This window comes from Eretmochelys imbricata, chromosome 6 (assembly GCF_965152235.1).
Source record: "Eretmochelys imbricata isolate rEreImb1 chromosome 6, rEreImb1.hap1, whole genome shotgun sequence".
NCBI lineage: Eukaryota > Metazoa > Chordata > Testudines > Cheloniidae > Eretmochelys > Eretmochelys imbricata.
This window is the reverse complement of record NC_135577.1, coordinates 119,231,255-119,245,166: the sequence shown is the minus strand read 5'-3', so window position 1 is coordinate 119,245,166 and position 13,912 is coordinate 119,231,255. Positions and strand designations below refer to the sequence as shown.

Genomic DNA, 13,912 nt, shown 5'->3' with positions numbered 1-13,912 from the left:
GCAGACATTCACACAGAGGCAGTAAAAATAGGCAGTCATTTTGAATGCTGCACAGATCAGCTCTGCATATATGGCCTGATACACCAGAACCTCCTGCAATAACAGTCTGGACTCTTTTTTCTACATTACTGTGAGCCATGATGATTATCTATCTGTGGATCCTGTGCCCATTTCTCTGCCTATTCCGTGTTCATCATGGTGCACAAGTGCTGCGGAATCTTGAGTGTCCTCTTTTCATTTCTATTTTGAATGTGCCTCTCAATCTGCCCCAGGTGCATGTATATTAACAACATGAGCAGCGCATAGAGAATTACAGAGTTCAGATACACCTGGATCCTGATTTGTTTGCTGTGAGTAGCTTCTTATCTGACTGCATTGTGTGGCTTAATGGAAGATAATTTTTGTTTGAGTGAACTAAATGTTCTGACATTCCAGAGATACCCAAACATTGCTGTGCTACTTTCAAAGAGGCCTCTGTTTGGAGGCAAACTCTGTAATGTTGTGCGTCTGCGGTGCATACTCAAAGGGCATTTCAAGGCTGCTCCCATAATTACCTGCTTTGTGAGATTTATTTATTTTTCTGGCAGGAATGTGTATTTTACATATATATACACTCTGTCCTGTACTCATGATCTGTTAAAAAAAAAGACACACTATACTGAGAGGGGTATTTGTCTTAAATCCGTGTAGATTGATACAGTTTAAGGAGAGAAGGGACCATCAAATTATCTAGTCTGACCTGTCTGTCACAGGCCCTATAATTTCCCCCACTTTCTCCTGTATTGAGCCCGATACATCAGTACACCTTACTGTAAAAGAAAAACGTTTATTTCATGTGGAAATACTTAACTCCACACAGCACTTGGATTTCAGTGCAGTTGCTTGTATAGTCAGTACATTTACAGAATATTTATGGCCCCCCCATAAGCTGTGGAATGGGAATTTTACCAGTGACTTTATGAGGAGCAGGACTAAGCTTCTGCAAGCAGCCTCTGCCATGTAGGAAACTTGAACATGAATAGGTTCCAGACATCAGAGAATTCTTTGGAAGTGCCAGCTGGCTGTTGACTTTGTGCTCCACCGCCAGCACAAATCATCACTAAAGGTAGTAGAGCCAGCCATGGAAGGGTAAACGCCACTGGAGAACCATTTTCTGGTGCCAGAGAGTTGATGGAGCTTCTGCCACTTCTCCCACCTTCTTAGGGCCAGCGTGAGGGACATAGCCAAAACTAAGAGAGCTTGGTCGAGACAGCCTGATATCCAACTCTTCAATGGCTACTGTATTAGTATTTAGTGCGGGGACTGGTAGTTGGCATGATTTAGAGCAGGCTCTAAGTTATGCCAAGAGGCTCGACTGGCACAGCCAGCCAGGGATGGTGGAAGTACAAAGGCCATCTTTGCATACTTTATCCTATAGGGCTGTGCATCATCCACAAAACTGCTGCTTTCCAGCTCAAGTACAAGTAGAGGCAATAAGTAGGTGCACATAAAGTTACACACTAAATGTAGTCCCCCACGCTGAATGTTAGCAAGCCACAAACCCATTGTGATCCCACTTCCTGAATGGCAAATGCACATGGTAAAAAATGGGAATGAGCATGTATGGGGAGAAACCGGCTGAAGTGCAATCTTTCTCATACTTGCTCCTTAAGCCTTACTCCAGCCATTTGGTAGAAGTAGTTTGACTGCCACGCAGCGTCACTCACATGATCGGGTTCTCCGGAACAACCTGTCCTGCATTGCACTTACGCGTGCAAAGTCCTGTGTCTGTGGTGTTCTGGAACAAGCCATTTGTATGTGTTCATTAGGTGTCATTCTTCTCTGGCTAGCCTTAGCAAGAATTCTGCATGGACACAAGGGGGCCAGTTTTTCACTGCATTTCTCTCTCTCTCTCAAACTTGTATTTGCATGCACCAGTCAGGTAACTGCAAACTACCGGAACCAGCCTATGTGAAAGTGGAAATGTGGGATTTTGCACTTATACATTTAGGAGCCTAAATGTTTGTCAGAGTGATGGGAGGTAGTTGAAAATTTGGCTTTGTTGGATAAATAGACCCCATTAGTGCTTCTTAAGGGAATCACTATTATTGCTCCTAATCTATGTTGTAATTAGATCCACATATTGAAAAGAAATGTTAGTTTAAAAACAAAAGATAAAGGCTTGAAATTGCCCTCCTCGGTAGTTTGCAGTTACCAGCAATGATTCACCTTCTGAGTATTAACTGGAAATCTTGTCCTAGTACAGTGTATACACATGTTTAAATACAAATGATGGATTGTTATATCAACCCCTTATCACATGAAACACATTCTATCTCTGAGATAAAAAGCACCTTGAAACAGCAACTCGCACACCCCCATCAACAGGTGAAGTGAGCAACAGTGGGCTTTTTCATCTTGTTTAATCAAATAAATGTTTTAAAGAAGCCGAAAGAAAAGGTAATTTGACAATTGTTTTACACACGTGTTGCTTTTATGTTTTGAGTTCTCATCATGAAAATATGAGGGTTCAATGTGAAGAGAAGGTTAGAGGCACTTCAGAGGGAGACGCACACAGTGGAAGATGAGCAAAGGAGTGTTTGATTCAAAGATTCCAAAGCGAGAAAGGACCATTGTGATCATCCAATCTGATCTGTATAACACAGGCCAAAAAAAAACCCTTCCCCCAAATAATTCCTCGAGCAGATCTTTCAGAAAAACATCCAGTCTTGATTTAAAAATTGCCAGTGTTGGAGAATCCACCATGACCCTTAGTAAATTGTTCCAGTGGTTGATTACCCTTATGCCTTATTTCCAGTCTGAATTTGTCTAGCTTCAACTTTCAACCACTGGAACATGTTATACCTTCCTCTGCTAGATGGAAGAGCCCATTGTTAAATATTTGTTCCCCATGTAGATACTTACAGACTGTAACCCGTAATCTTCTCTTTGTTAAACTAAATAGATTGAGCTCTTTGAGTCTGTCACCATAAGGCATGTTGTCTAATCCTGTAATCATTCTTGTCACTCTTTTCTGAACCCTTTCTAATTGATCAGCATCCTTCTTGAATTGTGAGCACCAGCACTGGGCACAGTATTCCAGGAGCAGTCACACCAGTGCCAAATACAGAGGTAAAATAACCTCTCTACTCATTCTTGAGATTCCCCTGTTTATGCATCCCAGGACTGCATTGTTTTTTTTGGCCACTTTGTCACCCTGGGAGCTCATGTTCAACGGGTTATCCACCATGACCCCCCAAATCTTTTTCGGAGGCATTGCTTCCCAGAATATGGTCCCCCAGTCTCTAAATATGGCCTAAGTTCTGTGTTCCTAGATGTATACATATCTACATTTAGCCATATCAAAAGGCATATTGTTTGCTTGCACCCAGTTTACCAAGCGATCTAGCTCACTGTCAGTGACCTGTCCTCTGCGTTATTTACCACTCCCCCAATCTGATATGACTCTTTTTCTGTATCGCTATTTCTACTGCTCTTGCCGCAAGCAAATTCAGAACAACAGCCCACCACTCAGTTGTGAATGAGATGCAGTGCAGAATCCAGCAGTTAACCAGCATTGGCCCCTCAAGAGAATAAAAGGGGCATTTAGATGGTTTGTTTTGCTAAATGACTGCCTGCTCTCAAAATACGAGGTGAGCAGAATAAAAACACCACAAAGTGTGGCCCAACTCCTGTATGTTCACATGACCATATAACATTCTCAAGGTGGATACTGTATTCACATTTGGGGTATGTCTACACTGCATCTGGGAGGGAGCCCTCCCAGCCTGGGTCGACAGAATAACAACTATGTAGACGGTGCAGCTTGGGCTGGGGCTTGGCTCTCAAACCTTGAAGTGGGGGGCTAGTGCACAAGCCCATCAACTGTAGCTGGGAGGCTCAGTATCAGATGCAGTGTGGATGTACGCAGTCGGGGGTAGCCTATTTGGAAGATGCACATAAGGATGGGTGATGTCTGTATTCTTTTTGCAAATGGTGCTTTGCTCAGGATATTTCTTCACTATTAAAGAGACCCACAGTCCATCTAGGGATTGAGTTGATGAGGCTATAATAATAATAATAATAATTAATAATAAATAATAATACCTAGTTCTTATATAGCACTTTTCATTGGTAGATACCAACATACCTTGTATTTGGTCTCTGTCATGTTTGCCGGTTATCCTATCTCGAATGATCTTTGAGGTGTTTGATTTAATAGGGCCTGTGTAAGAAAATGCTTTTTTATATATACACCTTTATTTACTCTCTCCATGGCAGGAACATGATGGAGGGAATAGTCTTCCAGCTCATCACAGTACCCATGAACCCATTTCTAAATGTGGTGACCTAGATGTCATCTTCGATTATAAGGCCTCAAGCCAAAAGCTGCTGGTAACTATCCTGGAAGCTAAGGATATCCCAGACAAAGACCGCAGTGGTGTGAACACCTGGCAAGTTCACACAGTCCTGATGCCCAGCAAGAAACAGCGGGGAAAGACGAGCATTCAGAAAGGACCCGTCCCAGTGTTCAAAGACAAAATGACCTTTAATAAGCTGGAGCCAGAGAAGCTGAATAGCTACGCACTCAGGTTCCGTCTCTATGCAGTGCGCAAAATGATCCGGGAACAGATGATGGGGGAGCAACTGTTTTATCTGGGGAGCCTAAACCAGGAGAGGGAAGTGAAGGTGACACTGGTTTTGGAGCCGCGGAGCGATATGAGCGTAAGTCTGTTAAACAATTCACTGTATCATTGGCGGAGGTGGAGGGGTACAGCTGACTTGACTAATGCACCAACTTCTTCATTAAGGATTCTTAAACATGCTGCCGGCCCATTTCCTAGCACCACTATTCAGATCTCAGTTTTCATCCTGGTCTCAAGCGAGGAATGTCAGCACTAGTTAGAGAAAGCTCAGTGCTCAGCGTCCATGTTACCCGACGCATTCACTAATGCTCCCTTTTAGACATTTCAGTAGGATTGAAAGGGAGCAGGGTGCATGTTTTTTAAAGTGGTTGTTTGCCAGAAGCTGGGAATGGGCGACAGGAGATGGATCACTTGATGATTTTCTGTTCATTCCCTGTGGGGCACCTGATATTGGCCACTGTTGGAAGACAGGATGCTGGGCTAGATGGACCTTTGGTCTGACCGAGTATGGCCGTTCTTATGTTCTTTCATAAGAATGACATTCCACCTTTTATGCATTCAGGGACCAGATGTTTCCATGTAATCTATTGTGTTCTCAGGTTAGAGAGCCAAGTTTTCAAAATTAGGCACACAAGTTCCATCCACAAAAGATGTGTTCATGGTCACAGACTGGTAACTGCTCATAAAATATGCAGTAGAACCCACAAAAAGGTCCATTGCCCAAACAACCAACCTTCCATTTTGCATCCATAATTACCCATTTGCATCTACGCATGCATGTTTTCCACCAGTTGGGCTCTTTATTTGGCCTGAATATTTTAAGCAGCCTCTTGTACATTCCAGAGAACTGCCCAGTTTTCAGAGTCCTATGTATAGACAGTGAACATCACCACAAGAGCATTCTAGCTAGGGGTTTTCCAAGAAGTCTGAGGAAGTTTGGTGCCTTGCTTTTGTAGGATTTGGTTACTTTGCTCCTTTAATCTCCTTGGAAAATCCCAATTTCCAATCCCAGAGTAGATCATCTGTGATATCAGAGTAGCAGGATAATTGCTGTGCCATCAGGTTGATTTTGAAACTATAGCTATTAAATTTTCAAACATACTGTTTTGTTCTGTTTTTTCTTTTTAAAGGAGGCATGTCTTGTACTAATATTCAATCCTTTGGTAAAAAGAAAAATACTAACAAGTATTAAAACAGGCTACCCTTTCCTCTAAGGTCTTGTCTGCAAAGAGGCAGGGAAAAGGAGGGAATTGAGCAGAATAATTATTCCAGAAAAACGTCACTCACATTCCAGAATAATGTCCATATTGGGAGCTATTCCAGAATAGCTGTTGCAAAAAAGCTTATTTTGCAATAGCTATGCTGGACAATTTCCCTGTGTAGACAAGGCTTAAGACTTTTCACCATATAAAAGAAACTCCATATGAGATTGTGCATACAAAATGAATAATAAACAATGCATTTGCAGGGAGAGGAGAGAATTGAACATGATGGTAACTAGGAAGAAAGCAAGAAAATATACAGCAAGTGACATAAAAGATAGAAGATTGTGCTAGACACATTCCATCAGAAAGTCATTTTCAGGGAAATGTACTCGACTTTTGATGTACTGGAGCATATGTTTATCTCAAAAGCTTTGATTTACACTAGTAATAACACATTAGACAGGGCTTCTGGCCTCTAGAGAGAGAGTATTGAAAGATGTGTTTCTGCAAAGTGATGCTGGAGACTTGTTCCTGCAGTTCTGTCTTCTACCCCATTGTTATTCATGCAGATGATTCTTAGTCATTGGCAACTCCAAGAAGAACATCACAATTCTACCCAATTAGGCCCCAAGGTATACATTAAAGGGGGAGCTGTGTTGAGCATTCCACTGGGATTCTCTTTGTTCTTTCCCTGCAGAGCGGAGACTCTCAGATCAGTCTGTCGGCAACCTCTCACAGCGATAGCGCTTCTTCAACACAGTCCCTGTCGCACGGAGGCATACCAGAGCTGCTGGTGGGACTGTCGTACAATGCTACTACTGGACGGTTGTCAGTAGAGATGATCAAAGGCAGCCATTTCCGCAACCTTGCTATTAACAGGCCACCCGGTAAGTGAAATCTCTCGTAATGGCACACCTATTCGACAGAGCCACTGAGCCACAACCTGGTTTTATTTTCTTGATACAGTTTTTGCCACATCAAGCTATCCAATTAAATTATTTCCTAATTGAGTCTCTGCACATTTGAATTTTACATTTAATAGTGGAATAAAAAATATTATTCCAAATGCATGTGCTGGTAAATTTGCCTGTGCATTTTGAATAAAATATCTATCTGTGGTACTGATGAGGCTGCCATTACCATAGTATCAGAGCGCCTCACAAGATCTAATGTATTTATCCCAGTGAGGCAAAGAAGTGGTATTATCCTTATTTTATAGAGAGGAACTGAGGCATGGAGCCACTAAGTGATCAGCCCAAGGCCACACAGGAAGTCTGTGGGAAAGCAGGGCCTTGAACCCAGGTCTTTGGACCAGCCATCCTCTCTAATATAAAAAATAAAATCGGAGCCAAGAGTACATATTTAATGCTTTAATTGTGTCTAGTGCTCGTGAAGCGTGACACATTAACAGCGATGCTGACCAAAGTCTGCGCTTTATTCACTGTGCTGGTGTAGGACAAGCCGTGGTAGTCAGCTTTGCTGCCAATGTGCCTCATTCAAGGCTAGAAGGTACCACCTCTAGGGGTGAGTTCAAACTTCATGGCCCTTCAGTCTTTGGCCTGTCATCTCATCTGAGAACTAGCGTCAATTGAGGAGGTATTTTTGGTGATGTGGTTACTTGCCCATTGAGAACTGGATGTGGGCCATTTCACATAAGCCACCAGACATCTACCTGATGGCAACAACATTTGGTCACTGTGAACCTGGGCTTGATTTGAGCTGGGGATCTATAAATGAAGACTCTTTGGGCTTGAACCTGCAGGGTGCTGTGCACCTTTGGCTCTGATCCACCAAAGCATTTTAGCACACCCTTAAATGCAAGCATGTGAGTAGTTCCATTGAAGTACTTAATTGCTTTGCTAGATTGTGGCCAGAGTGCTCAGAACCTTGCAGGATCAAGCCCGGTATCCAATTACTTAATACCCGTAGCTAGCCAGACCCTCAAGAAATAAGATTTTCTTAGAATTTCAATGAAAATCTTCAAATATGTTGTGGTCACAGGTCTAGCTGCCCCTTTCTGGTCTCTGAGTGCCCCCAGCTCAGGTCTTGGCCCTCATGCTCTTTCCTGCTTCAGGCTAGGATCATGCAGTTCTTCAACTCTTAGACCAGGACCTCGGCTATACTACCCTGTGTATGAAACAGTCTCATTCTGCAGTTCCAGCTGGTTTTGGGCACCTGTGGTTCTTCCCTTCAAGAGCCAGTGACCAGTGGTATTATAGGAAACAAAACAGCCTTCTTAAAGCCATGATTTATTTATCAATGGGAACAAAGAGTAAGAGAAAAAGGATTTTAAAATAACAAAGAGTCTGCACATTTGTCTATCTTGCCTTGAGTCCTATCCTCCCACAAAGGTGACCTCAGCAAGCCTAGCCTCCCCACACACACACCCAGCAGGCCCCTGTGTCTGTCTACTTCCTCTGTAGCCCTCTATCCCGCTGAAGGTATTGCAGAGTTTACTTGGGTGACTGGCATCCAGATTAGCCTCGCCCGGGTGTGAGTAGCCGCACTGCAAGGCCATCCCCAAGTTACTGCATCCTCACTGGTGCTACACTCGTGTGTGTGCGGGTGGGGGGTGGGGTGGTCAGGGACTTCCAGGGACATATCCCATGGTTCTTTGTGCTGCAATAAGCTGAGCCGTTTTGTGGTTCGTTCCCAGTGCATTGTGGCAGAACGTGTCTGTCCTTCTGGATGCCTGGGGGGAATTGTGGGAAGGCATTGGAGGGCTGTCATCATTCACATGGTTTAGCCTGCATCTTCACTGCAAACTGGACAGCTTCCATCCCAGGTTCTAACGCCAATCCCAGCCGGGCCAGGTATCCAAAGCTTACAACATTTGCAAACCTGGGATCAGAGGTTTTTCTGTGTGGATGGTAGTGGGGGTTGGCCTAAAACTTGGGTGAGAGCCTTGGTTAACTATGCAATGAAGCAAAAAGAAAAGGAGTACTTGTGGCACCTTAGAGACTAACCAATTTATTTGAGCATAAGCTTTCGTGAGCTACAGCTCACTTCATCGGATGCATACTGTGGAAAGCGTAGAAGATCTTTTATACACACAAAGCATGAAAAAATACCTCCCCCCACCCCACTCTCCTGCTGGCAATAGCTTATCTAAAGTGATCACTGTCCTTACAATGTGTATGATAATCAAGTTGGGCCATTTCCAGCACAAATCCAGGTTTTCTCACACCCCCCTCCCCCACACAAACCCACTCTCCTGCTGGTAATAGCTTATCTAAAGTGACCACTCTCCTTACAATGTGTATGATAATCAAGCTGGGCCATTTCCAGCACAAATCAAGGGTTTAACAAGAACGTCTGGGGGGGGGGGTGGTTTAGGACGTTCTTGTTAAACCCTGGATTTGTGCTGGAAATGGCCCAACTTGATTATCATACACATTGTAAGGAGAGTGATCACTTTAGATAAGCTACTGCCAGCAGGAGAGTTGGGTGGGGGGAAGTATTTTTTCATGCTTTGTGTGTATAAAAGATCTTCTACACTTTCCACAGTATGCATCCGATGAAGTGAGCTGTAGCTCACGAAAGCTTATGCTCAAATAAATTGGTTAGTCTCTAAGGTGCCACAAGTCCTCCTTTTCTTTTTGCGAATACAGACTAACACGGCTGTTACTCTGAAACCTGTGCAATGAAGACATACCTGAGAAGACATTGTATTAAAACCTGCCCAAGTTCTTTGTTCTCATGTTTGCAGGGTTCTGATTATTGCTGGTTAAAACAGTTTTGTAGGCTGATTGGAGACTCTGACAGTGTCAGCAAAGCAAATAAGTCTGGCAGTGTCCCTTGGCACTTAAGTATTTGCTGATAAGTGGCTATCTTGAGCCTTTCTCCTACTTCTTGCCTGTATCCAGACAGCTCACTATTGAATTAAATCAATATAGTCATACAATAAACAGCATCCCTGTGGCCAGGCCAGCATACAATATTCATAATTTACTGCAGGGAAGTTCCATATCTGTCACAATATGCTTCCCCATCCAAAATCACATCATTATTTTCTGTTCTATACTGTACTTGCATGCCTGGAAAATTACTGGTAATGTGATGTGAGGGAAAAACCTATCAAAAAGAGAGCAAAAGGGGTTGGAAAAAGGGAACACTTGGCTCCAAACCCCATGCTAGAAACTGCAGTCGTCACCACTGCTGGCACTCCAGTGAAGTAGTACGAGATGCAGGCAGCTGCTCTGATTAGGGTGCTGTTCTTTGGATAAGATATTAAACCAAGCCTCCTTTTCCAGGTAGAAACTAAAAATCCCATCTTGTTTTTGAAGAGCAGGGAGAGAGCCGTAGAATCCTGGCCAGTATTGCTTCTCTCAGTTAAACGTGTTCTGGGATCCAGTGCTGAGAGCGCTGTTTTTGAAAGGCGTAACAGGAGCTTCCAGCATAATGGGGCTTTGTGAAGGGCTTTGGGACAGCTAACGTAAAAGGCAGTGGAAAACCAAACTGCTATGCAATGCGCACTTGACATGCGAGAAGACATTGAGAGAGAGCATGGAGTGCAGGAGTAACCTCCCATGTCATAGCCCCTGCCAGCTTAGTAGCTGTCGAAAGAAGTGTAATGTTTACTCTCCAGATGGCGTTGGGCAGATGCTCAGGGGAGGCAGCAGGAGGGAAAGAATCTTTCCCACCCCCCTACATGCACACAGACTGCATGATAGCTGCAGAGCTATTCTATGGATACTACTGCAGTTCAGTGCTTCATGTGTAATGAAAGAAGTGCCGGGGCTCAAGCAATTTTTTTACTTTCATAACTGATGCGGCAAGCCCAGAGGTGCCGGGGCTACGAACTGCCAAGCCCGGAGGTGCCGGGGCTCAGCACTGGCACAAATTAAGCACTGCTGTAGTCCAATGGCTTTAGTTTCCTCTGCCGCCTATTAGGCAACCCACACCCACCCACCGCCTTCACCAGAGTGTAGGGGAAACAGTAGGAGGAGCTACACAGCAGTGAATCTTCTAGTCCAACCCTACCATGCTCTGTCCTCACTCCAACCCGGCTCTCTGCCCCACTGAGGGCCCTCCATAACTGAGCTCCATGCCTCATGTGGCATGCATGCCCCCTACACGGCTCCCCGAATCCACAGTGGTTCTGGTGCCTGGGGAGGCCTCCACACCTACAGAGGCAGGCAGTACATTTGGACCTCAGTGATTTAGAGGGCAGCATCCTGGAGTCTGCAAAAGCTGCAAGAGACAGTTTGTTGAACAAGGAAAGAATGGTTTCTCCCCCCCCCGGACTTATCTTGTGCATCACAAAACCTTCAAAACAAAATGTTGTTGAGCGCTGAACTGAGTCAGTTAAATATTGCAGCCGCCCTTATTTATCCTTCAAAAATGACAGTGATCCATCAACGTTAATTTTTTTTTAAATCTCAACATTATGATGCACGTGAGCAGTTTTTTTGCTGCTTGAATTTCTGACACAGCATCTCCTAAGAAGGACTCAGAAGTGGCATTTAAAAGTAGTTTGGTCCAGGCTAGAACTTCAGGAATTGTTCACCTGGACCTGCCGGGCTGTAGGCGTGAGTCTGCAGTCGTTACTCATGTTAGTAGTTCCATTAACTTCACTGGGCACCCTGGGAATACAAACCGAAGGAAGGGCTGCAGCATCCGGCCCTAAGTGATCCCTGTGTATCTACCTATTGTTACTGGCAAGGCAAAGAGAGGGCTGGCACAGTCCCAAGGAGTTTGTTTGGATGGCTAATGGGCTGGTGGTGTCAGGGAGCTGTTGTACCTCATCCCCCCAGCGCAACGTCTCTCTCTTGCTGAAGCAGGGATTTAACAAGGTGACTCACAGTCCCAGGCACCGCGAGAAAGTGTCACACAAGTGTTTTTTCTGTAGTATGACCCTCTCCGCATTTTAACGCTAACGATGTATGTATTATATGTATCTTGTTTTATTTACTCCTCCTAAAACTCATCAGCTTGTGCTCATGTTTCCGTCCATTATAGAAGAGAAGAATTTATCCTCCTTTCCTTCCATGTTCTGTTCACACTGTTTTAGTGGGCCCCTGGGATGGTTCTGGGGTTTATATTTTAGTCTCCTGGGTGTTTTCCTCAAAAATCCGGTATTCTCACTTAAGTGGGGGTATTTTACAGTGAGTGACAGCTGGGACCTGCAGCCTTGATAAATGTCCTTGTCTTATTTGTTATTATTTGTCCTGGGGTAGTGTCTAGGACCTTCAGTCATGGACCAGCACCCTGTTGTGCCAGGTTCTGTACCGACAGAACAAAAGGACAGCTCCTGCCCCAAAGAGCTGCCAGACATTTCCTGCTGTTCTGTTTGGTTTCTCTCCTTCCAACACAATCTTAATTCTTTCCCTCTGTGCATTTCTTGTGGGGTTCATGTTAATATATAATGCCCCTTGTCGAACACTATTGTTCAGACTTCCTCGCTGGTAAGAATAATCCTCACAGCCTTTCAGCAAGTGCAGAATTAATCACACATGATAATTACAACCACACATGATCATTATCATACCAGCAGCATATTAACCCCATTAAACAAACACAATAGCATTATTGTTAAAAAAGAGAGGGCGGGGGAGGGAGAGAGAATGAACAAATCAAAATCGGAAAGGGAAAAGCTCCACAAATCGAGATTTAACGGCTGATGAACAAAAACCAATCTGTGTTATGAGTAGTGGGGGCAAAAAGCGCAGAGGATACCGCAGACTATCTAGCTAAGAACTTCTATGATCCTCATCACCATGGTATCAAAGTGCCTCACGATCATTAACAGATTTTATCCTTTTAACACCCTGGTGAGGGCAAGGCAGTCCTGTTATTCCCACCTCGGGAACTGAACTACAGGGTGGATTAATTGACTCACTCAAGGTCACACAGAAAGTCCATGGCTGAGCCAAGAACTGAACCTAGGTTTCGAGAGTCCCGGTCAAGTGCCCCACCACTAAAAGATCCTTCCTACCTTGTATGGTATTTGAGTGGGGTGAGGTGACCAAGACAAGGAGGACTAGGAGATAGCGCCAGGTGTGACCTTGATATCACAGTCCTGATTTGCTTTAGGAGGAACTTGAAACCGTGACTGGTCTTAAATTTTATCTGATGCCTGATGTGTTTACACCTTTGTTAATTATTTCCTGTGTGAATTAAGAGCTCTCTGTCATCGGAATTTGAACAGGGAGAGGTGTGAATCTAGAAAAGCCTGGGACCAAATTTGGGTTAAATTATGAGAATGCATAATTCATTAGCACAAAACCTTTCTCTGGGCATATTTTACCACTCAAACAAGTGACACCGCTCCCCATACTCACCACTGTCAATTAGGATTTGGGTGACCCCACATGATCATTTGAAACCAACCAAAACTTCTCCAGTCCCTTCTAGAGGTTACCTAGCAGATTTTGTAGCCCTCTCTGGATGGCTAGGCATGCCATGACCCCTCAGGAGAATCATATGGTCCGGCAAATGAGCTAAAATGGCAGTTGACTATAATTCATATTACTTTTAGGTGTCAGGGTTTTTATGGAATCCTTCAAGAAATATCACCAGTTTCAGGTGAGAAGTAAAGTAGGGTTCTTGCCTTCCCTTCTGTCTTTAAAAAAACGTTCTGTAGTGCCTGGGATAATTTGTAGAACATAAGGAGAGCATAAGATGGTAGGCAGTAAAAGTCCACACAGCTCCAAAGATGATGGTCTATGGATACACACCAACATACCGGTCACTGAACTGGGAACCTCCAGAGTGAAAAGCTAGAACTGCTACAGGTCCAGCCAAGCTCTGTGGGTAGGGCGCTATCCAGACTCCTATCACCTGCAGATCAGGCAATATGCACTCGCCAGTGAGTTACAGACAGAGTTACAACTAGTTGCTTTGCCAGGAAAAAATAAAGAAAGAGAGAGAATGCTTTAATTAATCCTTCAGCATCCCTTATTCTCCACCCCTGAATTTGCCCCCAAATAACCCTTAGAATCTGATGGTGGGTGATCGGCATAGCTGAAAATCAAGCGGTAAATTCATTAACTTTTGGCAAGTGCATAGAGATTTTGCGTGGGAAGTGCAATGGAAGTTCAAATGATTATTATACGCCCAGTAGTCAATGGTGCCCAGTAA

The 13,912-nt window shown here is 44.1% G+C and overlaps 1 protein-coding gene across 1 annotated transcript in view; it reads left to right on the top strand.

Annotated features, from left to right (window-relative positions):
• The window catches only part of SYT16 (synaptotagmin 16), a 49,481-nt gene that overhangs the window by 32,261 nt on the left and 3,308 nt on the right, over positions 1 to 13,912 (top strand). The window contains exons 4-5 of the mRNA XM_077820579.1: positions 4,261 to 4,704; positions 6,528 to 6,717. Of these exons, the coding sequence (XP_077676705.1) occupies positions 4,261 to 4,704; positions 6,528 to 6,717 (634 nt within the window). The remainder of the gene's footprint in view (positions 1 to 4,260; positions 4,705 to 6,527; positions 6,718 to 13,912) is intronic.